The sequence below is a fragment of the Onychomys torridus genome, chromosome 11, assembly GCF_903995425.1.
Source record: "Onychomys torridus chromosome 11, mOncTor1.1, whole genome shotgun sequence".
Taxonomy (NCBI): domain Eukaryota; kingdom Metazoa; phylum Chordata; class Mammalia; order Rodentia; family Cricetidae; genus Onychomys; species Onychomys torridus.
Window position 1 is genome coordinate 54308145 of NC_050453.1, and position 24689 is coordinate 54332833.

The following is a 24689-nucleotide window of genomic DNA, read 5'->3' on the forward strand; positions in this document are numbered from 1 at the left end:
AGCTGTGAGTTCTACATCTTGTACAGGTAACAGGAAGTAGTCTGTCTCATTGGGCATGGCTTGAGTATATATGAGACTTCCCCTCCAACAAGACCACACCTACTCCAACAAGGCCACACTTCCTAATAGTGCCACTTCTTTTGGGGGACCATTTTCTTTCAAATCACCACAGACTGGAACATCAACCCAGTCACAAAATCATTGCCCTACAATTTGTTCTGCCTGCAAGATGTATTGGGGTAAAGGTGGTACAAAAATTGTGGGAGTGGACAAACTTGAGACCCATGCCATGAGAGGGTGCCCACCCTTGACACTGCCTGGAGGCCAGGATGCAGAGACTGGATAGCTTACATAGAATAAAACCCAATATGATTGGCAAATGGAAAAAGAGGGGAAAAAGTCAATGAAATGACTCCTAATGACATTCTGCTATTCTCATGGATTGGTGCCTAGCCCAGTTGTCCTCACAGAGGCTTCATCCAGCAACTGATGGAAACAGATGTAGAGACACACAGCCAAACGTTAGGTGGAGCACAGGGAACCAAGCACAAGAGGGGGAGGAAGGATTGTGGAAGCCAGAGGTGTCAAGGACACCACAAGAAACCCCACAGAATCAACTAACCTGTCTCAAAGGGGCTCACAGAGACTCAGCCAACAACCAGGAAGCTTGCATGGGTCTAAAGTAAGCCATCTGCATGTATGTTACAGTTGTGTAGCTTGGTCTTCTTGTGGGACTCCTCTATCAGTGGGAGCAGGGGCTGTGTCTGACTCTGTCGCCTGCTTCTGGGATTCTTTTCCTCACACTGGGTTGCTTCATCCAGCATTAATACAAAGGAAAGTACCTAGCATTACTGTAGTTTGATATACTATGTTTGGTTGATATTCGTGGGAGGCCTGTCCTTTTCTGAACAGAGACAGAGAAGTAAGTAGGGGTGGAGGAAGAGGCTTGGCTTGGAGGAGAGGAGGCAGGGGAGGTGGGGAGGAGGTAGTGCAGTCGGGATATAATATGTGAGAGAAGAATAAAAAAAATACACAATGTTGTACTTTATAGAGGTGTTTTAGGAAAATACATAGTAGACACTATAATATATAGACTCCTCCCCACATTTTGAAGAAGTACGTGGTTTCCTGCACTGGGCCCACACAATATTGGCCCTGTAAACAATCAGCCCTGAAGAGGAAGAGACTCCTGTGGACCTACTCACTACTGATGGGTTTGGGGAGAGCTCCAACAGATAGCTTCAAACCCATCATCACAAAAATGACCCTGGTTAAATTCAGTGACTCACAAACTGACAGATGTGAACATGAGAGAGAGGACTGTGGAGAGAAGGGGTGGGCCTAGGTGTCAGGCAGATGAAAGAGGGCCATCATGATAGTGCCAGTATGTGTGTGTGAAACTATCTAAGGCCAAATAGAATTAATAAAAAATGGACTCTATTAGGCATTGGCGGGTACTTTTATATAAGAAAGTTGAGTAAATACATGTTTACATGTTTATAATAGCTTATGAAAGAAAGATTTTAGATGAGTAATAGAGGACAAATCTTCAACTGAAGTCTTCCCTACCATTTTCTTCCCCAAATGAGTTAGCAATTGCATTAGCCAATTTTTTTTTTTTTTTTGGAGGGGGGTAGTATGACTATATAAATTAGAGATCCTTTTCTAGTAATCAGATTTCCTGACAGTAATCTACACTGCCAGTCCAGAGGGCCTATAACCATGGAGAGGCCTTGAAGTCACAGAATAAACTATGATTTGGAGATTTAACATGCTAAACTCAGTCATGATCCTAACCTTGGAAAGTACATAAGCAAATGAACTGTTTTTACCACTGGACTTAGTAGTAAATAATACACAAAGAAAATTTCCTTATTAGTATAGTATTAAATAAAGACAAGAGACTTGAAATACGGCTTCACTCTTCATAAAGCTGCAACAGATAAAAAGATCGTTATGTCAAAATCGTGGATTTGAGGAATTATTTCTGGAATTCCATCCAAATCTATTATCTAAACAGGAATTAATCCAAATGGAGCCCACTGTCGTCTGTCTAAGCTATGTGTTTATTTCATAGTATCATGAAATGTAAGAGACAAAAGGCATCTGAGGCTTAGAAATAAAGTTTAATTCACTTCACAGATGTGGAACCAAAGCCCCAGAGGAATTTAGAAGTCAAATGTCAATGAAAACACAACCCATTAGAACCTAGTCTGGTGACATGACCAAAAAAAATGCCTTGATAAAATGCTTAGGAAAATTAATATTGAATTCAAATCCTCAATAGTCAATGCTAATGATGAAGTAAAGCAGGTAGCATTGATGCTTTGTTAAAGAAACTGCAGCACGGCAGGAGGGCAAGGATGATGAACACAGGGTGCATGTCAATCAAGAAGGGTTTCGGAGAACTACTTTACAACATGGTTACCACACTCCAGGATAATTTAGTATTTATTCCCAATTTTCTGAGTAAATTTTGTGTGTGCTCACTACCAAAATCTATGTCAGATTATAATTAGCTAGCAGACTGTGATCACCCCACACCCTGTATGTGGTTACAATTATGTGTCTATGTCAGTACATGTCAAACCATCATACTGAATCCCTTCAACATTTAGTTACTGTCAATTAAAGTTTCCAAGTCAAATATAAAATATTATGAAGTTAATTAAATGGTAAAAGGGACTCAAAGGTTCCTCTCTGTGTGCCTTTGTTTTAGTTAGGGATTCTCTTGCTGTGAAAAAATACAATGTCCAAAATCAAGTTGAGGAAATGCTTTATTTTATCTTATAGCATGTAGCCCATTATCTAAGAAGTAGGGCAGAAAGGAAGGAACCTGGAGGTAGGAGCTGATGCAGAGGCCATGGAGAAGTGCTGCTTACTGGCTTGCTACTCGTGGCTTGCTCAGTCTGTTTTCTGATAGCCCCCAGGACCATCAAGTCCAGAGGTGGCTCCATTTACAATGTGATGGGCCCTCCCACATCAATCACTAGTTGAGAAAATACCCTACGAGTTTGTGCACATCCCAATCTGATGAAGGCATTTTTCTCGATTGAGCTTCCTTCCTCTAGCATGTTTGTAATTGACAAAAAAATGAACCAGCGCAGCCTCCCTCTACTGAAAAGACCACTATAGCTTCCGCATCTCTCTGCCTTTCTTTACAGTTTCTGTCATTTTTAATCATATAGCATAAGTATAAATTTTGTTCATTTGGACATTATATAAAAAAAACTCAACACACATATGAGTGCTTTTGTGATATTTCATTCACATCATTCATTTTCATTTTATTACAGTTCATTTATTTCTCTGCTGCAGTGTTCTATTACATTATATTCTATTCATTTAAAAACTTTCCCCAAGTCCAGGAGGTGGTGGCACACGCCTTTAATCCCAGCACTCAGGAGGCAGAGCCAGGCGGATCTCTGTGAGTTCAAGGCCAGCCTGGTCTACAGAGTGAGATCCAGGAAAGGCATAGAACTACACAGAGAAACCTTGTCTAAATATATATATATATATATATATATTCCCCAGGTTGGAGAGATGGCTCAGCAGTTAAATGCACCTGCTGCTCTTCCAGAGACCAGAGTTCAGTTCCCACCATGCACTCTGGGGAGCCTCACAATCTCCTGTAACTCCAGATCAGGGGATCTGACACCCTCTTCTAATATCTATGGGCACTGCATGCATGTTCACATAAAAATAAGTCAAACTCTCCTTTCTCTTTCTCTAGTGTTTTATGGCTGAAATACATTATGCGCGAAGGTAAATCTCTTCTCCTTTACTCAATTTGGACATACTGAACTTCGCCATTCAATAAAATGGAGTATTTCATTGGTTCAGTTACGATGCTTGCAACTATTGCCTCTTCTGTTTTCTGACCTACCAATTGGGATTACATGGATGTGGACATTTTCATTACACGATCTACCAACCTTATCTACTGTTTGTTTCTCTGCACTGTATTCTGGATGGTTTCTATTTCATACAGCTCTTCAGTTCAAGAAATCTCTCTACATTTAGATCTAACCTACAGATAAAACTGTTTCTCTCAAGTTCAATGATTATATTATTCTTTAATGAGATTTTGTTGTACCACTGTAATAGACTTTTCATTCTTTAAAGTTCTCTTCCTAAATATTTTAAAGTTGTGTTTCTTCATCCTAATGTGTAAATGTGGGTATATTTACTCCATTTCTGATGCTGACAGGACTAGGACCCTCTCTGAGTCTGTCCACTCATGACCCCGCTGGCTGACATTCATGACCTGTTTTCTTGTCTGTTCAATGATTTGAACATTTAAGAGTGAGTTTACCTTAAAACTTTAGCAAACAGGTGAGGCAGCCATGGCTTTGATTTCAGGTCAACTTTTTATCTAGCCCCCATTCCACATTTCCAGGGAAAATGAGTGCTGGTCTTTGTGCTTTAGCTGCTGCTTTTTAGAATCCTTCAGTAAATCAGTTTTCTGACTCGACCCTGTCATACTTCCAGAAATAAGTTCATGTTAATTATTTCATTAAAACCACATGCTATTGCTGTGGATCCAAGTACTGTTAATTTGGAAGCATAATTCTTGCTTAGAGAGACCCTGAGTAGTTTTAGATGCTTAATAGATACAAATACCTTACAAAGGAGAGCAATCCCCTGTACCAAGTACACACTGTTCTGTTCTCTCCATCCTGACAGGAATATCTTTGAAGATATATGTGTGTTTATCAGATGGCTCTTTTTTTAGAAGTATAGAAAGCTCAACAAGACTCTTTCCATTTTTTTCAGGGCTATCTTCAAGTATTGCATTGTTAAGAGACAAAACATGATGTAATTTCTAAATGACCTCTCTGTCAATATTACTTCACAAGACATAAAATGGTGGGAATTCCTGACGATGGTGCATTTGTCTGTATAAAGCTGTCAAGTTCTCCTAATGAGGGTTCTGCTGTCAATGACCATTTTCATATTAAGCATTTTTAATAGATCTTATTCCTTCATTTATGTTTCTGTTTGTGAGGTTTGCCACATATGTGGGCTGCTTGAGGAGTCCCGAAGGGCTTCAGATCCCCAGGAGCTGGAGTTACAGGCAGTTAGAAGCCAACTGCAATGATGCTGTCTGAAAAGCAGCAAGCATTTTAACATTGAGCCATATCTTCAGCCCCATCCACACTGGATTTACAACCAAGCTATACTTTCATAACAATAATATAGACATATATATGTATTTATATTTTGTTAATGTAAGTTCTTTAAGAATGAGGGAGGTAATAAAATTTGCTGAGCAGCTTCAAGCTGTTCTTATGAACTTCATAACAATCCTGTGAAATTCATGGTAATATTTCTATTTTCTAAGAAAGAAAAATATGTACTTATGACAAAATTAAGATTAAACCAACTATACTTGACTATTAAAACAGAAAGCTTTTAAAACTAAAACAGAATACTTTTAAAACAAAATGTATTATGCTATATTAACTTTGATGAATTTAGTTACAGAATCTCATAGTCAAAAGGAATCACCAGTGAGAGACCCTTAGGGAGGTAACTATCACTGAATCCCTGAGCCAGATAAAATCTGATCCTCACATCTCATTTTGATTAAATTTGAGTGTGTGTGTCATATGCATGTTACAGTGACTATGTGGAAGTCAGGAACAAATTGCAGGCGTTGGTTCTCTCCTTTCTACCCTGTGGGGCCTAGGGATATAACTCAGGCTGTAAAGTGTGTTGGCAATTACCTTTACCCCAAGTCATCTCAATAGCCCACAACTCATTTTTAATGATGGAATGAGGTATAGCTTCTTTGTAGATTAAAAGCACACACACACAAAGAAGGTAGTAACAACTCATGCACACATTAGAAGATTTGGGGACAGCATGGTTATGTTCTAGCATTTCATTTAGTATCAGCTTGGAGACAACAAGAGACAGGGAGCTCAAGGAACAACTTCATCTTAGGAAATTCATACATCTGTCATATATGCCTCTCCTTAAGGTAAATCTTTACTATTTAGAAGACAGTTCTATTACCACAGAGCATGTTCTAGCCACAGATTATTTAATTCATCAAACTAAAAATAGCATTAACTTATCATCATACTGCTTTCTTAATTTGACGGTAACTTTAAACTCTATATCATTTCTCCACAGTTTTGTTAGTCTGGTATCTTCTCAAAGGCACTGCATGTTTGGATCCTAGCCTTGAACTGCTTACAGCACAGTGTAGGTATGAGTAAATGCTATATTCACAGAAAGAGTTTGGCATGTGGAATCAGAAAATCAAGTAGTAATAAGTGAATTTATATCATATAAATAGAAAGGAAGACAACCTAATGCAAGAGACTTGTAACCCCACAGCACAAACAAGCAGCACTGCCCAAGGCTGTGGAGATGGCTCAGCATTTAGAAGTACTTTCTGCTCTGCAGAGGGGCTGGGTTCAGTTCCTAGTATCCACAGGGGATGTGACCTCCCCAGGCCTCCAAAGGCTCCTGTAAACATTTGATATATATATAAACTCACATAAGCATACACATATAAAAATTTAAAAAAGAAAAGTCATGTGCCTTTAATCTGAACACTTGAAAGGCGTGGGCAGGTAGATCTTTTTGAGTTCAGGACAATATGGTCTACTTATCAAGTTCCAGCCCAGCAAAGGCTACGTAATGAGACCCTGTCTCACAAAAACAAACAAACAACAAAAAACAAACAAAAGATCCAATGTCCATGAAAACTATAATATCTAAATTTTGATGTCAATCTTTGCTATTTTGAAATAGCAATTGGATCTCCTGAACAAAATTCAAGACACACACTATAACTGTGATTTAAAATTATATTATAAACTGGATTATACTGTGAGGAGCTCAGTCTGTTTAGCATATTGGCTAGCTTCTGTAGATATACAACCTTCCTTAATTCACACCTGAGATTATCAACTTTTCCTGGGACATTTATATTTTTCTTTCATTTTTAAGATTATAATATGATTACATCATTTCTCTCTTCCCTTTCCTTCTTCCACATCCTCCATACACCCCAAATACTTATACCATTTCTCCCTTCCCTTTTCTACCCTCAAACTCTCCCATATGACCTCCTTGCCCGCCTTCAAACTCACAGCCTCTTTTCTCATTAATTCTTTATATATACCTAAATTATATTCCATACACACACACACACACACACACACACACACACACACACACACACACTCTCCTAAATATAGCCTGCTCAGTCCATATGTTTTCAGGGCTGACCAATAGTATTGGACAACCAACTGTTGTGTTCTTCCCTGGAGAGGACTATTTTTCCACTCTCAGCAGTCTTTAGTATTTCAACAGCATACAGGATTTCTAGAGTGCTCTACCACAGGAGTACTAGAAGCATTCTTCTGTTTACCATACAAGAGAACTTCCTGATTCAGAAAAGACTTCCCAGGACATTGGTTTTTTACTTGGATGTAGTTTTGGGGTGGCAGAACTGTGTTGAATGGCAGCGTTCTCTGGACAGATCAAATGTGTGTAGGCTCACTCTTACCTGTTTAAACAGTTGAAGGTTAACTGCAGTTTCCAGGAACTGTTTCATCACACTAGAGCGGTGCTTTACAAAGCTCTCCTCACAGAAGGTGATGGGCTCACCCTAGACAGAAATAAAGATTTTGGGGACATCAATAAAAGGTAGGTCACAGAGAACTAGTCTTTTTAGGAAGCACACTGAGGGTCACAGGGGGAAATAGGATACAAAATTAACAAACCAATCCCACATTGTGGCCCAGGCTAGTAGAAATAGTACTGAAAACCATGTATAAAAGGCTCTGAAGCTCTTAAAACTGCACAATTTCAGTCCCTCAGAAAAGAGTAAGTCCCCTAAATGCAAATATTTGACACTGTTAGATTAAATTTTAAGTGTAAAAATGTCATGTAAACTTGAACATGTCTACAAAGGCTGATTTCTTCTTTTTGTTGTTGCTATGCATGAGTGTTTTGGTTGCATGTATGCATGCTTGATGCCTTTGGAAGTCAGAGGAGGCCATCAGATCCCCTGGATCTGGAATTACAAATGGTTATGAGGCATCATGTGGGTGCTGGGAATTGAAAACAGGTTCTCTGCAAGAGAAGTCAGTGCTCTTAACCACTGAGTCATTTCTCCAGCTCCAACAACATTCTTGCTGTAAAGGCTGCTGCTTGATTTTGCCACTTACATTACTCATGATCTTTAGTTTTCAAATAATGGAAGTTTTTATAATCACCTTCTCTTAATGACTACAAATACAATTCTGACTCAATATTCTGGAGTAAGTTGCACTTGGTGATGGTCTTTGGGCTAAGCAAACATATCTTCGAAGTGTCTGATGGGTACTCTACAAGATGTTCCTTCTCTCCATCAACAAGGACTTACACTTCACACACTACAGACTGCATTTGCTCCAGTTACTCTCATATGGCTGCAGAGTCATCATTGTTGGCTGATTCCTCTCAATGCCCCAATGCTTCAACAGTCCACTGGCCAACTTGATCTGCATGTGTGTATACATGTGTATACGCATGTACACATACACACGCACACGTGCACACACACAAAGATAAGTGATGATATTTCATGATCAAAATGAAAGTGGAGACTAATGACAATTCATTCACTAGAATGAATTTTGTGGCAATCCTTATGTCGCAGTAAAGAGTTAAAAAGCACGCTAGAATTCTGAAAAACTGTCAATTATAACTTAATTGTTAAAGAGACTCAGAGCTCTGATTTATAGGAATCTATAAATAGTAAAATGCTAAAATTTGGCTCTGGCATGGACAAAAGTATGAGCCGCTTCACATTAACCTTGAATTGAATGACATGAAAACAGGAACTTGGCTTGGGATCTTTTTGTAAAATTTTACTTGTGTGTTCTACGTGTGCATCTGTGATGTGAGAGATAGATGCTGGGCTGTCAGGTGTCCTCATCTATTGCTTTTCATCTTGTTTGTGAGACACTCTCTCACTGAACCTGTAGCTGACTGATCTCCATGCTCCACAACCCCTCCACCCCAAGCGAGGATGGCAGATGCAGCACACCCGATTTTTGACTGAATGCTGAGGATCTAAACTCGGGTCCTGATGTTTGTGCAGAAAGTACTTTGCCCTCAAGCCATCATCAACCCAGTGTGCTTGCCTTGTCAGAGTCCAGAAGGAATAGGAATAATCAATGATAGCCTGGAACCTTCAAAATGATGAGCCAAATAAAACATTCTGAATTTAGCATTCCTTTATTTTATGTGTGTAGCTGTACGCCTGCATGTATGTATGTCTACTATGTGAGTGGTGCCTGCTGGGAGTGAAAGAAAGCATCAGAGGCCCTGGAGCTGGAGGTGCAGATGGTTGTGAGCCACCATGTGGGTATCTGGAACCAAACCTGGTCCTCTGCAACGAGGATGAATTCAACGCAATGGACTGACTTGCAGGGTAGAGGAAATTTTAAGACAGTATAGAATAAAGGATGTTAATACTGAAAATTCTGAGCAAAACACAGAGCATAAAATGTAAACAACATTTAACCTGCCAAGGATGTAGATCAGTTGACAGAACACTTGCCTAGCATGCATTGAAGCCCTAGGTTCAATCTCTAGCACCACATATACTGGGTGTGGTGGTGGACCCCTATAATCTCAGCACGTGAGAGGAGGATGCCGGAGGATCAGAAGTTCAGAGTGGTGGAAGGCACAGAGGTTCTTGTGCTCACAGATAAGCACTAGTGGAACCAGGGATGTTAAGCACACAGGGATGTTGTGGTGGTTTGAAGAGGTATGGTGCCCCCAGACTCCTGTGTTTGAATGCTTGGCCCACAGGAAGTGGCACTATTAGGAGGTGGGGCTGTGTTGGAGTGCATGTAACCTTGCTGGAGTATGGGTGACCTTGCAGGAAGTGTGTCACTGTGGAGGCAGGCTTGGAGGTCTCATACATGCTCAAGCCATGCCCACTGAGACAGTTTTTCCTTCTGCTGCCTGTAGAGATATGTACGACTCTCAGCTCTTTCTCCAGCACCATGTCTGCCTGCATGCCGCCATGTCCCACCATGAGGATAATGGACTGAACCTCAGAAATTGTAAGCCAGCCTCAATTAAATGTTTCCTTTATAAGATGTGTCATGGTGTCTCTTTACAGCAATAGAAACCCTAACTGAGACAGATGTTTCTTCAAAGAGAGACGTGTATAACCTGTTTTCCAGCAGAACTCTGGGACCAGAAATGGTTAACAGCCTGGTAACCATTGCACTGTGTGGCCGAGCCCAGATTCTTCTTCAGGTGCTTACCATGAGCTTCTTTTTCTCAATCTATAGAACATATCTTTATGGAAGACGTCACATGTAGTTTACAAAGAGTTTCAATGTAGTCAAGTCTTCAGCTTTGGTGCACATGGGACTGAGTTAATTATTACCAGGAAACTTTTCACTAAATTGTGTTTTGCTTTAAAATGCCTAAATAAATGACTTAGGATCAGACTCCTAAAGTCTGAAGCAACACTAGCTACCGAGTCAGGATGAACCAAGCTGCCTTCTTGCCTCCTGCAGATTATTACTGTGCTGGCTGTAGTGGTATCAAAGACATACACACCATCCCCTGCCCCCACTCCCACTGCATGGTATCATCTTTGGCTATATATTGATTTTTGAGGCCGGCCTGGGCTGAGGAGCCTTTCTAGAGAGGAGATGAAAAGAGAGGAGGGAAGGATAGGAGAGGGAAGGGAAGGGGAGGGCAAAGGTGGTAAGGCATGAGATCAAGATAAGTGCGTGCTTTGCACAGGGACCTTGAGAACAAGACTTCTCCCATCAAAGGATCCAAACTCATTTCAAAAACTTTCATTTAAAAGGAGAGTGTCTTAAAATGAATGCCCAAGCATAGAATGTTCCTACAGGGCATCTTGCTTAGAGCTACCTAGATAATTGTTTTGCCAGGTTCAGTCTGGCCCTCAGTGATTACTGTGCTAACAGTTCATAGGGCCCCAGATATATCTCATGCTGGCAGGAGAACTGCTGTCAACCACAAGATGCTGATTATAAAGACATGAGAAATGTAAAAAATTATGGGGATGGAGGTTTGCACCAATCAGTGCAAGAAAACAATCAGTAAAGACAGACAACTTGCAGCAGAGTTGGATTCACAATGGAATCTGGGGTATAGAGGTCAAGAATATAGGGTCTCTCCTAAGGAGAGCTACAGGCACTGACAGGTATGAGAGAACCACATATGCTATAAGTGATACACACACAGGAGATGGGCCTACCTAAGCCCACTGGAGCCCAGATAATGTCAACACTAGCCCACACGTGTCAGACACAGAGCTTCAGGTTTAGTGGTCACCCTGCTGGATTCAGTCTTCCTTTGATCCAGAATTTCCTTACAATCATTCTTCTATTTTGGAATGGGAACTTTTTTCTGTTTAGTTGTATACTGGAAATGTACAGCTTGCTTTTTCTTTTACAGTGGTTCATATCTAACAGTTTAGAGACTGGGATTTGGGCTTTTGAACAGTCTTCAGACTGGTAAGACCATAAGAACTCTGAAGTAATATGAACTGTTTAGTACATTATCATACAGCTGTGAACTCTGGGGGCCACAGACAACATGATATAGTCTAATCTATTCCTACAGGCTCATTTGTTTGAGTACTTGATCCTCAGCTGGGGGTTGGGGAACCTTAGAAGGTTATGGGATCTTTGGGATCTGAGACCCAGCTAGCAGAAAGGCCAGCTTTGTGGGGTTTATTTGCTTGAGTGAAGCCCAGCTCATTCCTTGTGTACCAGATGTAAGGAGCCCCTGCTACATGCACCCTTGTCATGAATTCCACCACTTACTTCCCGCCAGGCCTCTCTGCGCTAAAATAAACCTTTCTTTGATAAGTTTCTTCTATTCTTTATTCTGTCACAGGAAAAACAGTATCTAACATCCTGTGCAAACAGTCCAAGAAGTAGAATTATTTTTGTCTCAAAAACAAAACCAAAGCACTAACAGTTCAACTTGCATGAAGTCATAAAGCACATCAGTTCAGGATTCAAGCCCAGATTGTATGTTCCCAGGTATTCTGCATGTAACAATTTTAAGTCATAAAGCATAGAAGCTCTAAGTCATATATTTGCATTCTTAAAAATTAGCTAACTTATTGCTGGCTAAAATAACCGGAAAAAAAAAAAAAAACAACTAACTACCCAATACTCTGTGTAAATCTCTTTATTATATATTTAGTTCTATATTTTTCTCTGTAAGGAAGAACAAGAACAATTAATTTTTCAATTACACAAGCATGCTATTTCCAAAACATAAGCTGGAGACCATAAGAAAATTAGAATTGCTTCTCAGACATCTTAAATTTTAAAATATGTTACATTTTAGAAATGCCTTCATATAAATTTAGTATTTATGCAGTAATACATAAATAACCCTGCTGGAAATTCCTTCAAAATCCACCTCCAAGTAGTGCCAAAATACTACCTCTACCTCTTTAACATCTTTCCTATTTGGGCCTCTGGTCAACCTTGATACTATTCACTGGAGTGCTTTCTTCTCTCTTCACTTAGGATGTAAGAGTCATATCTATCACTATTATCATTCAACTCGGAGCTAACAAGACATTGCCATCTGTGATGGTTTGGAGGGAAATGGCACTATGGCCTTGTTGAAGGAAGTATGTCACTGTTGGGGTGGGCTTTGGGGTCTCCTTTGCTCAATCTTCCCTCAGTGTGACCGTCAGTCAATTTCCTGTTGCCTACAAGATGTAGGACTCTCAGCGACTAGCACCACATCTGCCTGTCCTAACAATAATGGACTGAACCTCTGAAACTGTAATTGGGATTAAAAGTTTTCTTTATAAGAGTTGCTGTGGTCATGTGTCTCTTCAAAGCAACAAAAACCATAACTATGATACCATCAAAAGTTTCTTGGACAGGAAAGATGGATCAGCAGTTAAGAGCATTCCATTACCAGCACCCACATGGTGGCCCACAACCAATCTTAACTCTAATCCCAGGGTATTTGATGCAGACATCAGACATATAAATGGTAATATGCATGTAAAAACATTCATACACATATTTAAAATAAATTTTAAAAATTAAGAAAACTTTCTAATGCCATGCATGCTCCTTGTTTCTGTGGTATAAAAATAAGTTAAACATTGAGCATTAACTATATGATGAAGATGAAACACTATAGACTGATACAAAAAAAACCATTGCAACTGCTATTTACTAATTCTATATAACTCTTAAAAAGTCTTGGTTCTTATCTTTTTTGAGAACATGGGGAACAATATTGATCATTTCCCTGGAAAAATATACACACTCAACTGGTACCTTGTCAAGCATGAATTACATGCTTATTATTCCCAGACATAATTTCCAGAGTAGTAAAAACTGCAACCTCAGCCTCCATCACTATCAGATCCTCAACAGACAGAGTTACATCCTATTTTTGTTGAGAAATATTAGAGTAGGCCTATTAGAGTAGTGTTCTGCTTACAAATGCTAAAGTTTTAGTTTTGTTCACATATCTCAAACAGAGTGAGAAGTACATTCTTTACAATTATGTGTTACACCACGTGGTTCTACTTTAGATGACAATATGAAAAAAAAAAAACCTACATGATAGATAAATCAAAAAAAATATTTCCAGTATAATATAGGCCATCCTGCTGCTTGGAATATTGAGACAAAGAAGAGCAATCACAGAAACTGTATTTTTGTGCTCATAATAAAACTCGAAGCACTAAGTTCTGAAACTATATCTCACTGCACTCATTCCATAAATCATCACTGTCACAGGGTACCTGACTAAAGGACCTAACAGAAGAGGGGCTTATCACCATGATGAGGGAGGTGTGGCAGTGAGGTCACTGACAACAGTGTGATCACAGACAAGAGGGAAAGACTCTAAGGAAATCGTCTCTTCAAGCTACAACAGCTCATATGCACATATGAAATCAGAGATTGTGGCAACACACACAGGGCCCACATAGGTTCATGCTAGATGGGGTTCCAGCACTGAAAGGAAGAAGGTGACATGGGCTCCTGCCCTCAACTGAAAGTTATTTGCAATTAATACACACTTGCAAAGGAAATTTTAGTTTTCATCAATGGAGTCTCTCTGGATAGATTAACCACACCTTAGAGTAGGCTCTGTGCCCAGCAGTCGACAGTCAATACAAAATGAATTGTCTCACAGCATGGTGCTATGTTTTGCATCTTGCTTTTGTTTTTTGTTTTGTTTGTTTGTTTCTGATTGGTCATTTTGGCTTCCAATTTTGTGTTTTTGTGGGGGGTTGTTTTTGTGAATTTCTTGTGGGTTTTTTTGTTCGTTTTTGTTTGCCTGTTCCTTAAAGACAAAGAAGGGCATGGAATTGGGTAAGTGGGGGAGAGAGGAGCTGGAAGAGGGGAAAGTATGATCAGAATATATTATATAATTTTTTTCACTAACGGGGGGAGGGGCAGAGAAAGCAGGCTACTTCCTTTACTTTGGTTCCCTCTCCCTATCGTTTCCATAGCCTTATAATTAATTTCTTAATACAACACCATAAGCTGTAGAGCAGGTGTTCAAACAGCCTATGGGTGAAATTTAAGGTTCAAACAGTAATACTCTAGTCTACAGTCTACCCCTCATAGGTTCACGACATCTCATAATGCAAGTTGTAGTGAATCCAACTTCAAAGTTCTCCTTTTTGCTAGTTTCAACATTGTTCAAAAGACCAATGTCTTTTCTGTCTGAAGGCAATTTAACTCTAAGTCCAATAAAGGATGTGAAATATACAACTGCATACAGCAAACATTTTTTCTCCAAAAGGGAGGGAGTACATCATTTCAGAAAGACACATTCAAGTTCTCAGGTCATTAGCAAAATAAAGTCAGAATCTTTGTCAGAGTATAACATGAATGGCCTACAGTGCAATTCCCAAGAAAGTTTGCTTTTCCCTTTGAAATAGCAAAAGCCTGGCCTTCACTATATGTAATTCTGTTAGCATTCTGGTCTCCTGAACTCCCAATAGAATGAGCCATTAAACTTTGTCTATAGTATCAGAGGGGACTTCTCTACCTCACATCTCCAAATCTGTACTCATGCTGACCAAAAAGCACTCCTAAGGGCCAGAATGGACATGGTCAGGTACATCCCAGCAATGACCCACTTCATGGTCCTAGTTATCTGTGCTGGTGACATCCACATGACAAAAACCTTCTCTTATAAAAGACTGACCTTAATACCAGAAAAGATAGTCAAACTAGATATGCAAACATCTAAGTGTGAATAAAGGAAACATGAAAATTAAAAAAAACTTCTACAGACAAAGTAAAGAAACGAAAAAATAAGAAATTAAGACACCCCCAATAGGATATAATAGTTCTCTGGAAATAGGTGAAAAATGTGAAGGAAATATACAAAATACCTGAAAAACAATTCAAAAGAAGCACCTCAAGGAGAAGATATACAAATATGAAACAAAATAAAATATGAAATAATGGGATCAAATAGTGATGTAACAGAAAAAGTTAAAAAGAGTTTAAAAATCACAAGGAGTCATAGTATTAGAGCTAAAAGTATCACTTAATGAAGTTTTAAAAAACAAAACAATTCAAGCAGAAAGAAGGAGTTATAAATCTGAGAACAGGTTCTTTGAAATAAGTCAGATAAAAAGATAAGGAAATTAAGTTGAAGAAAGCAAGCCTGGAAGAAACACGGGACACTATAAACCAAGTAAATATCACATTCTGGCTGCAGGAGAACTGTATGGCACATAGCATGTGCTAAACAACAACAACAACAAAACACACACACACACAACTACCACCAAGAATACTGTAGCACTTTCCTTATATATAAATAAAAACCAAAGCCTTTCTTATTTGTCCAAGTAATTACTCTTTTATTGAGAAGTCCATCCACGCATTATAATATGCTTTGATCAAATCTGCCCCTACTTCCTCTCCTCAAATTCTCCCCATCCCAGGCCTGCAATTTTTTAACCCAAATTCTTATGTCCACTCTCTCTTGTGTGTGTTCTCTTTCCCTCCCTCCCTCCCTCCTTCCCACTCTCTTTCTTTCTTTCTCATCCACTGAGTTTACTTGGTGCTGCCAGTATGCCTGTTGGTGCAGGTCCATCTATTACAGTATGAGTGGTATCTGCCCTGCCCCCATCTCTAACACACCAAGTCCTCTTAGTGCTGCCCATGTGAGCATGGTTGCAGGTCCATCTACTGTATCATGAGCAGTCGTTGCCCTCCTTCCTTCCCTCCCTACAACCCACTGAGTCCTCTTAGTGCTGCCAGTGTGAGCATGGACAGATACAGGCCTGCCTATTGTAGAATATACATTCTACAATGTATACAGTCTCTCAGGGGTGTTATCCCTGAAGAAAATTTATTTCCCCTCTCCTGGAAGCCATCAAGCATCAATGGGTTCTCAGCTCCGGGTGGGATTTCATGAGACTTTCTCCAACCATGCTGCTATGCTGGCTGGCTTAATCATGTGCAGGTATTATGAATGCAATCATAACTACTGTGACTTCATATGTGTACTCACATCACAGCAGATCAGCAAGAAGAGAAACAAGCAGGAATGTTAGTGCTCAGCTGGATTTCTTCTTTTTCTTTAGGACCAGATGGTGCTAACCAGTTTCAGGATGGGTCTTCCTCTTCTGTTAAACCCTTCAGAAAAAGCTCCCCCAAACACACCAAAAAGTATGCCTCACTAGCTGTTTCTAATCTGATCAAGTTGACAAAATCCACTATCCTATAAATAAGCATTTCTAAACCTTTAGAGACAGTGTCTGATGGGGGACGTCATTCTATATGCTGTGACTATGTGTTGCTCTGATTGGTTGATAAATAAAACTATTTGGCCAATGGTGAGGCAAAAAAAAGGTTAGGTAAGACATTCCAACTAGAGAGAAAGGAAGGAGAAAGATAGAGCAGAGGAGACGTTACCAGCTGCCACCAGGAGAAGCAAGATGCAAAGTACCGATAAGCCACAAGCCATGTGGCAAAGTTTAGATTTATTGAAATGGGTTAATTTAAGATGTAAGAGCTAGCTAGCAATAAGCTTGCCATGGCCATAGTTTAAAAATAATATAAGCCTGTGTGTGTTTATTTGGGTCTGAGCAGCTGAGGACTGGGTGGGACACAGGAAAACTTGCAACTACAAGTGCCTTGCTATGTGTAGACCAGGCTAGCCTCAAACTTGTGGTGATCATCCTGCCTCAGTCTCTCTAGGGCTGGGATTACAGGAATGTACAACCCTACCTGGCTTCAATCACAGAACTTTTAAAAAGCAATGTCTTTTTAAAAGAATTCATAATCATGCAAAGTTTCAGAAGGTTCTTCCTTTCCAACTTTTTCTATTAGACAGAGGACACCAAATATATTTATGAAAAGAGATAAGATCATGAAGTAATTTCAACTTCTATACTTGGTCCTTCTTTATTTTATATCTAACAAAGTATTTTAAAGATGTAGGTCAAATATATAAATGATCAAATAAGTCCTAAAATAAAAACAAGCAAGCAAACACTTTTAATGATTTATGTACTAGATAACATTTAAAGATAATATCTATGGCGGTTTGAATGGAGACTCATATATGAATACTTGTTCCCCTGCTGGTGGAACTTATGGGAAGGATTAGAATGTTATGGTTTTGTTGGGAAAGAGTTTAAAGGTTTCAAAAGAGTCATGTAATTCCGAGAGCACTTTCTCTCCCTCCCTTCCTTCCTCTCTCCTTCTCTTCCCCCCACCTCCGGGCTTGTGGTTGTGGATCAAGATGTGAGCTCTCCTCTATTCCTTCACTCCACCATCATACATTCCAACCCTCTGAAACTGTACACAAATTACACTATTTCTTTTTAAGTTGTCTTGGTCATGGCGTTTTTTGTCACAGCAGTACAACAGTAACTGAGACAGAGTGGGTACCAGGAGCGGGCTATTGCTGTAACAGACCTGAGAACGCGGGTTTTGGAGTAGGTGGGGGACTAAAGGACGTGCACTAGGAAAGCGGTTGAACACTATACGCATGGCTTAACAGGTCGTCCTAGTAGAAGCTGGGAAGACAGTAACACTGAGAGCAATGTGAACTACTCAGCTCAAGAGGTTTCGGAGGGGAACACCATTAGCAACTGGGCTAGAAACTATTCTTGTGGTATTTTGGCAAAGAATGTGGCTGCTTTCTGCCCTTGTCATAAGCATTTACCTGTGACTAAATTGAAAAGTAATTAACTAATTTCCTTGGTAGAGGTGATTTCAAGGCAGCCTAACATTGACTCATCTTGATCCACAACATAAGGGAGAGAGGGGGGAAGGGAGGGAGGGAGGAAAGATGAGCACACATGGAGAATTGCATGAGTCTTTTGAAATTTCAAAGCCTACCTTAGGGATAGTTACTAATAATCACACTTATGCAGGTCTACAGTGAAAAAGAGCAAATGGAGCAAAAAGAAATAGAAAATATACAGCTTAAAGAGAAAAAGAGCACTAGGAAATTAATGCTGGAGCCAAAGCTTGTGCTGAAAAGATTGAAAGACCAAAGACAGGCCTGATGAAAAACAGAATAAAGGCAATGGTAAACTCAGGGCAAGACTCCACCCACCCAGCTAAGTTTCCAAATTGTGAAAAGAAAAGGTCAAAGGAATTTTCTGCTCCTAAAAAGAAAGAAAGAAACAAAACAAACAAACAAACAAAATCAAAGCTGCTATGGATGTGACTCAAGGTTGCCAGGGTTCACCTCAAGTTGGTAGTCATACTTGGCAGTATCCACCACATGGTTCTGACTTCTAAATATTGAAAGATACAAGAATAAAGGGGTTATGGAATCTTCCTCCACAGTTAAGAGCTACTGAGACCAGGCATATGACAGAGTAGTCCCTGAATAGAGGCCCTATGAGGCCATTGCAAGACGCTATGAGGGTTCTGCTTTGCATTGGAGACCCCAAGATAGGACAGGTGCCGGCACCATGTGGTATGTCAAGAAGGGCAGCATACAGGAAGTGGAGCCAGTGCAAGAGAGAAAAGTATGCTGCAGGCAGCAAAGCTGGAAGAGTGGAGCTACCTAGTCCTTTGACATCAGGCACAAACTACAAGAATTGGAGTTTGTACTGCTGGGTTTCTGTCTTGCACTGATCCAGTGTTTCCTCACTGTGTCCAAGTCCCTTCCTTTTGGAAAGGTAATGTATATTCGGTGCCATTCTACGTTGGAAGTAGGTAATATAATTTTTTGTTTTATGATGGGGTAAAGTGAAGAGACTGCCTTGAGTCTCAGAAGAGACTTTGAACTTTATTTAAACTGTGTTGAGTCTGTGAAAAACTATGGGGATTTTTGAAGTTGGACTAAATGCATTTTGTGTTAAGATGTGGCCACAAACCTATAAGGGCCAGAGAATGGAATGTTGGTCCCAGGTTGGTAAAAGTGTTTGGGAAGGATTAGGAGGTGTGGCCTTGATGGAGGAGGTGTGTCACTGGAGTAGTGCTCTGAGATTTCAAGACTCACTAATCTCCACTGCTCTCTCTCAGACTCATGGTTATGGATCACAATGTGGGCTCTCATCTGTTCCTTTGCTCTACTGTCATGGACTCTAACCCTCTGAAACCATAAGACAAATTAAATGCTTTCTTTTATAGCCTTTGTCTTTGTTTTGTTACAGCAATAGGAAGTAACTAAGACAATATCTAATAAGGTATTTTATTCATAATAAGAAAACAATTGTTTTCCTTAATAAATATGATTCCTTCAAATAGTAAAAGTTATTCCTTATAAATAGAAAACACAAGAAATTTATCTAAATGTGATGATCATTTAAAAGTTAAGGGAGTTGGGGATTTAGCTCAGTGGTAGAGTGCTTGCCTAGCAAGTGCAAGGCCCTGGGTTCAATCCTCAGCTCAAAAAAAAAAAAGTTAAGTTTTCATTCAAAGATTGTCAAAGTATCATAAAGGCATGCAAAATAAAAATACTGTTTCCAGCTGGGTGGTAGTGGTGCACGCCTTTAATGCCAGCACTCGGGAGGCAGAGACAGGCAGATCTCTGTGAGTTCGAGGCCAGCCTGGGCTACCAAGTGAGTTCCAGGAAAAGGCGCAAAACTACACAGAGAAACCCTGTCTCGAAAAACCAAAAAAAATAAAAAAATTTTTAAAAAAATATAACTGTTTCCCAGGTCCCAAACTTTATCAAAGTAGAAAAACCTTTGAACAAATAAGTACAAATAAGGGAAAATTTACAAATTAGATAAACAAATTCACAATCAGATATGACTGATTAACAGGACAGATATTCTATGATAAATTAATATATTCCAACAGGCACTGGAAATACAGCTTTGAGGAACTTGGATTCTAAGCCACAGAAATCTTTATACCCTACATGCTCAATGAAACTCCAATGGGTAAATATTGAGCTCTACAATCAAAGGCAATTCATGATAGTGTCCAGCACCCAACACAATGAGAACCTGAATCATTTAAGAACACAAACCTTTACTTCAACTTATTCATTTCTTCACATTTAAAGTCTTCTACAAATTTTAAGGGAAAAGTCAAAATTTAGTTTATAAAAATGAGTGCTTAAATGTAGCAAAAAAAATAAAATCAAGCAATGTGGTATGTTTAAGTTATCTTCTCTACTTCCTTACTATTTTAAAATATTGATTTCATTAAATTAAATCTCTAAATAAAAAATGATTTTTGTCTTTCAAGCTCACCTTCTTCGATTTAGTAATTTGAATGATAATGTACTTAACTGGATTTGGATGACTGCTTCCATTCTTTCAGAGAAGGAGATTCTTATAATAATTTTTAAGACTCTCCACATAAACTATGGAGATGATGTACAATATTTTAAATTCTATAATGCCTTCAAATGTATATATTTCAGAAAGATTAGTGTGTGCTAGGGTTGGGATAAGTGTCTCCCTAAGGACTATATGTTAAAGGCATGGACTTTAGTCCATGAAAGAGATGTAAGATTGTGAAGGATATGGAAGCCTAGAAGAAGATTTCCTTAATTGGGACAGAGAGATCTCATCCCCTTCTTCTTTTCCTCTTCTTCATGCCCTACTCATTATATGTGGAGGTTACTCCCCAACTGGGTCCCTGTCATCTGGTACTGCCATTCCAGATCCCCAGAAGCAATAGGACCACCCTATACCATCCATAGTCTTCTCATACACATTTCTTTTCATAATTAATTTGGTCAAGTATTTTGTTATAGCGAAGCAAAGCTGGCAAATCAAGCATAAGAATTAGATGTATGGACTTATCTAGAGACAGGAGGTAGATCTATCTATCTATTTAAATATTCCTCCTTCCAATAGTTCAAAAACCCCCAAAATGCATGAAAGCTACATGGTAGGTACCACTAAGTCAAAAGACAGGTTAGAAAGCATATTAAACATCTTTGTATATTATTGCTCATAATATTCAAGAGGTTCACACATCAATTATGGAAGACAGGCCAAGATAGCATTAAAAAAAATCTCACTTTCTAAATATTCTACAGACTAAGGGTTAAAGGTAGCCTAACAATGGAACTCTATCAATGGCAGGCCTCTGTGTCACTTCTAATATATTTAACCCTTAAAACATATACATCTGGGCCAGAGATGGATGCTTGCTACAAACCCCAAGCACCTGAGGACACATCTTCAGGACTCACATCCTGGAAGGAGACAAATGACCGCCTGAAGGTGTCCTCCAACATCTACATGCATGCTGTGGCACATGCCTGCCTACACACACACAAATTACAAATGTAAAAACACATTATAAGCTTAAGCATCTGGTCAAAGAATGGTCTTGTAGAAATTTTTTTGTAAAATGTGCTTAACAGCTTTTAATGAACACTGGAAAAACAAATGTACTTGACTTATACCATTTTGGACCAGCTAAACTTTTAGATATAATTTAATAATCCTTTTAGGGAATTGGAATAAATGGCAAGATGGGACAAGATATGCTAAATAAGTAAGCACAATTCAGAAAGTGTTATGAACCAGGAAGACAATAAATATCCAAATTTTAAAGTGCTAATTTTCTTACTTCCACTTTGTACCTGCCCTAACTAAGCTGTTAATTTAAGTTCTATTGCCCTGGTGAGTTTCTTGGTGATTGTAAGATCAGGTAAGTGATTTTAAGTGCTTGAACATAATTTTATCAATTCACTCAAAAGTAAATATTCCACTTCTAGAATTTTAAATGATTTTAATAGATCTTTGACAGGCCAAAGATCATGGGGATTATTAGGTACCAGTAATGAACAAAGCTAAAACAGAAGTTGATGAATTGGGCAAGAATAAGCTCTGAGGCACACTGTGTTGAGTTTTAAAAGACACCAGAACACTTCCTTCAAATGTAATATTGAGATGTTTCCTTTGCCTTGCCTCAATCAAAGGGTCATTGAAAAGCAGTTACAACACTGATGAAACGGATGCTTACTGGCTTGTATCTCAGAGCATCCCTGTAGGATCCAAACAAAGCTGCCTGCGCCCTCAGAAAGGCCCGAGCCACTCCATCTCCTGTAGCTGTGGACTGCTTCTTCAGCTTATTTTTCAAGGCCGAGACCTGCATGGCAGAGAGGAACAGTTAAATTAACACCTCAGAAATTGGTACAGCGAGGTACGAACCCAATCAGCAGGCAAAGCGCAATGTCTGCAGGTCAGCCAAAATCCATCCTCCTCCCCGAGAGCTTATCTTTTTAGCTGTACTGAGCACCTGCTGCTCTGCTAATTGAAGGAGAGCGGGAGAGGATAGTAATGTGCTAATGCAAATTGGTTTATGCTCTCTTTTTTTTCCCAAGGCCTCTTGACATAAATAAGCTTTAATTATTTACAGTAAAATGCTTGTGAGGCACTTTTCTGCAGATTTTTAGCAATTATAACGTGTGTCTACTTGTTCAGAGATAAAGCTGGTTAGGTAGCGCTCATTTCTGTTGTGCATTGTTATTTGTTTGGAGACCTTCAAGATCATTTACAATTGTATTTTCTGTTTGGAAGTGTCATTTGCATAAGTAAATTTCTCTTTTTATAATTATCAGAAGAAAAGAGAGAAGTGATAACATTACAGAGACCATATCATGAATGGAAAATTATGTAATGTAAATGTTACACATTGTCTCATTTAAATCTCACCACATTCTCCAAAGAAAAACTTTCATATTCTCATTTATGAATGAAAAAAGTTGGGACAAATGATAGGAACCATTTTGCTTTCACTATGTGGCTATTCAGAAGCAAAGTTGTGATAGAAATCCAGTGTCCAGTGTTTCTCATTACCACATGTTGGACTGGAGTTCTCCATCACTGCTACACCAATTAGCAATCAGAACAAAATACTAATGTTTTGAAAACACAGAAATTTGAAAGGTTTGAAAAGCTGTTAAATTGTTACAATCTTTCATGCCTATTCTAACTTCCAGTGCTGTGCACTATAGAAGTGTAAGAAACTAGTGGGCTGACGTGTAAGTGAACTTAAGCTCAGGCTGTTAACTCCTTTTATTCACTTCACTAACTACTTTCATTCAAAATAGAAAACCAGTCTGTACACTTGAAAATACCAAATTGCTTATACATTCATTATTGATGTTTTAAATAGAAAAATGTGAAGTTGCATTCTATTTTCTTATGGAAAAATCTAATTTATAGATGAATTTTAACTGGATTGCTCCATCAACACAACAATTTTATCTATATAAACTACCAGATAATAAAATAATGTCATTTATCCTTTATATATGTGCAAAGAGGAATATTTTCATTTCTTTGTTCAAGTAGTCCTAACTACTCTTGTAGATGATGATTGTGATTGAAGTGTGAACCTAATTAACAACTAAACTTTGAATAATGCTAATGAGACATGAACACAGCATCAGAGGAAAGACCAGCTCTACAGGTGATAAACCTTCACAGTAGTGACATTTTCCAGTGTAAAGTCACAGTTACTGTGATCTCATCAAAGAAACAGACCCCCATTGGGTCCAATTATAACTAGAGTTTTCAAAAATTATTGAGTTATGGTATTCATAATCTATGCAGAAAGGCCTTTGTGGTATAGGTCTTCTCCCCATAGCTGTGATCTTTTCAATTTATATCCAATCTCCACAGATTTAGATAAAAGTTTAGAGCCTAATTCATTTAGCCACAAAGTACTAAACCAGATCCATTTCAGAGAAAGATTTTATTATTAAAATCTAACTTCAGTTTAGGTAATCCACATACTCAAACAATAATGCAATTCAAACACACTTCAGACTTAATCTCCTTTATTCTAATTTGAAATGTTATTTTTCTATATTTAAAGAAAAATGAGACAAATAACAAAATATATTTGATTACTATTCTTCCCATCAAGATTATGATATAAGGACTATGCATCCAATGGTTAGGAATATTATGAAAATTAAATGAATGGGTTTTTTACATGTTTTCAACAGAAAAATGAAACAAAACAAAAAAATGAAACAAACTCCTCACTTATTTACAAAAGCCATGTCTACGCGTATCTTTGCAAAATAAAGTTCTTCGTATAACTGACAATTTCATTCTTCATGAAACAAGAAAATAGTACTGTTAGGGCATTCAATACATGCTCATGAAATGGGGAGGTGTCACACACACACTGGAGCCTCTTCTTCACCATGCCCAGAACTGAACAACTGCTATCCAAGCTATTCAGAGAATTAGTCACAGTGCCAAGTCC

At 38.8% G+C, this 24689-nt stretch overlaps 1 protein-coding gene across 2 annotated transcripts in view; it reads right to left on the bottom strand.

Annotated features, from left to right (window-relative positions):
• The window catches only part of Dennd1b (DENN domain containing 1B), a 219998-nt gene that overhangs the window by 60574 nt on the left and 134735 nt on the right, over nucleotides 1-24689 (bottom strand). For both annotated transcript variants that reach the window (XM_036202682.1, XM_036202683.1), the window contains 2 exons: nucleotides 22431-22556; nucleotides 7529-7630 (listed from right to left, as the gene is read on the bottom strand). In XM_036202682.1, coding sequence (XP_036058575.1) covers nucleotides 7529-7630; nucleotides 22431-22556 — 228 coding nt within the window. The remainder of the gene's footprint in view (nucleotides 1-7528; nucleotides 7631-22430; nucleotides 22557-24689) is intronic.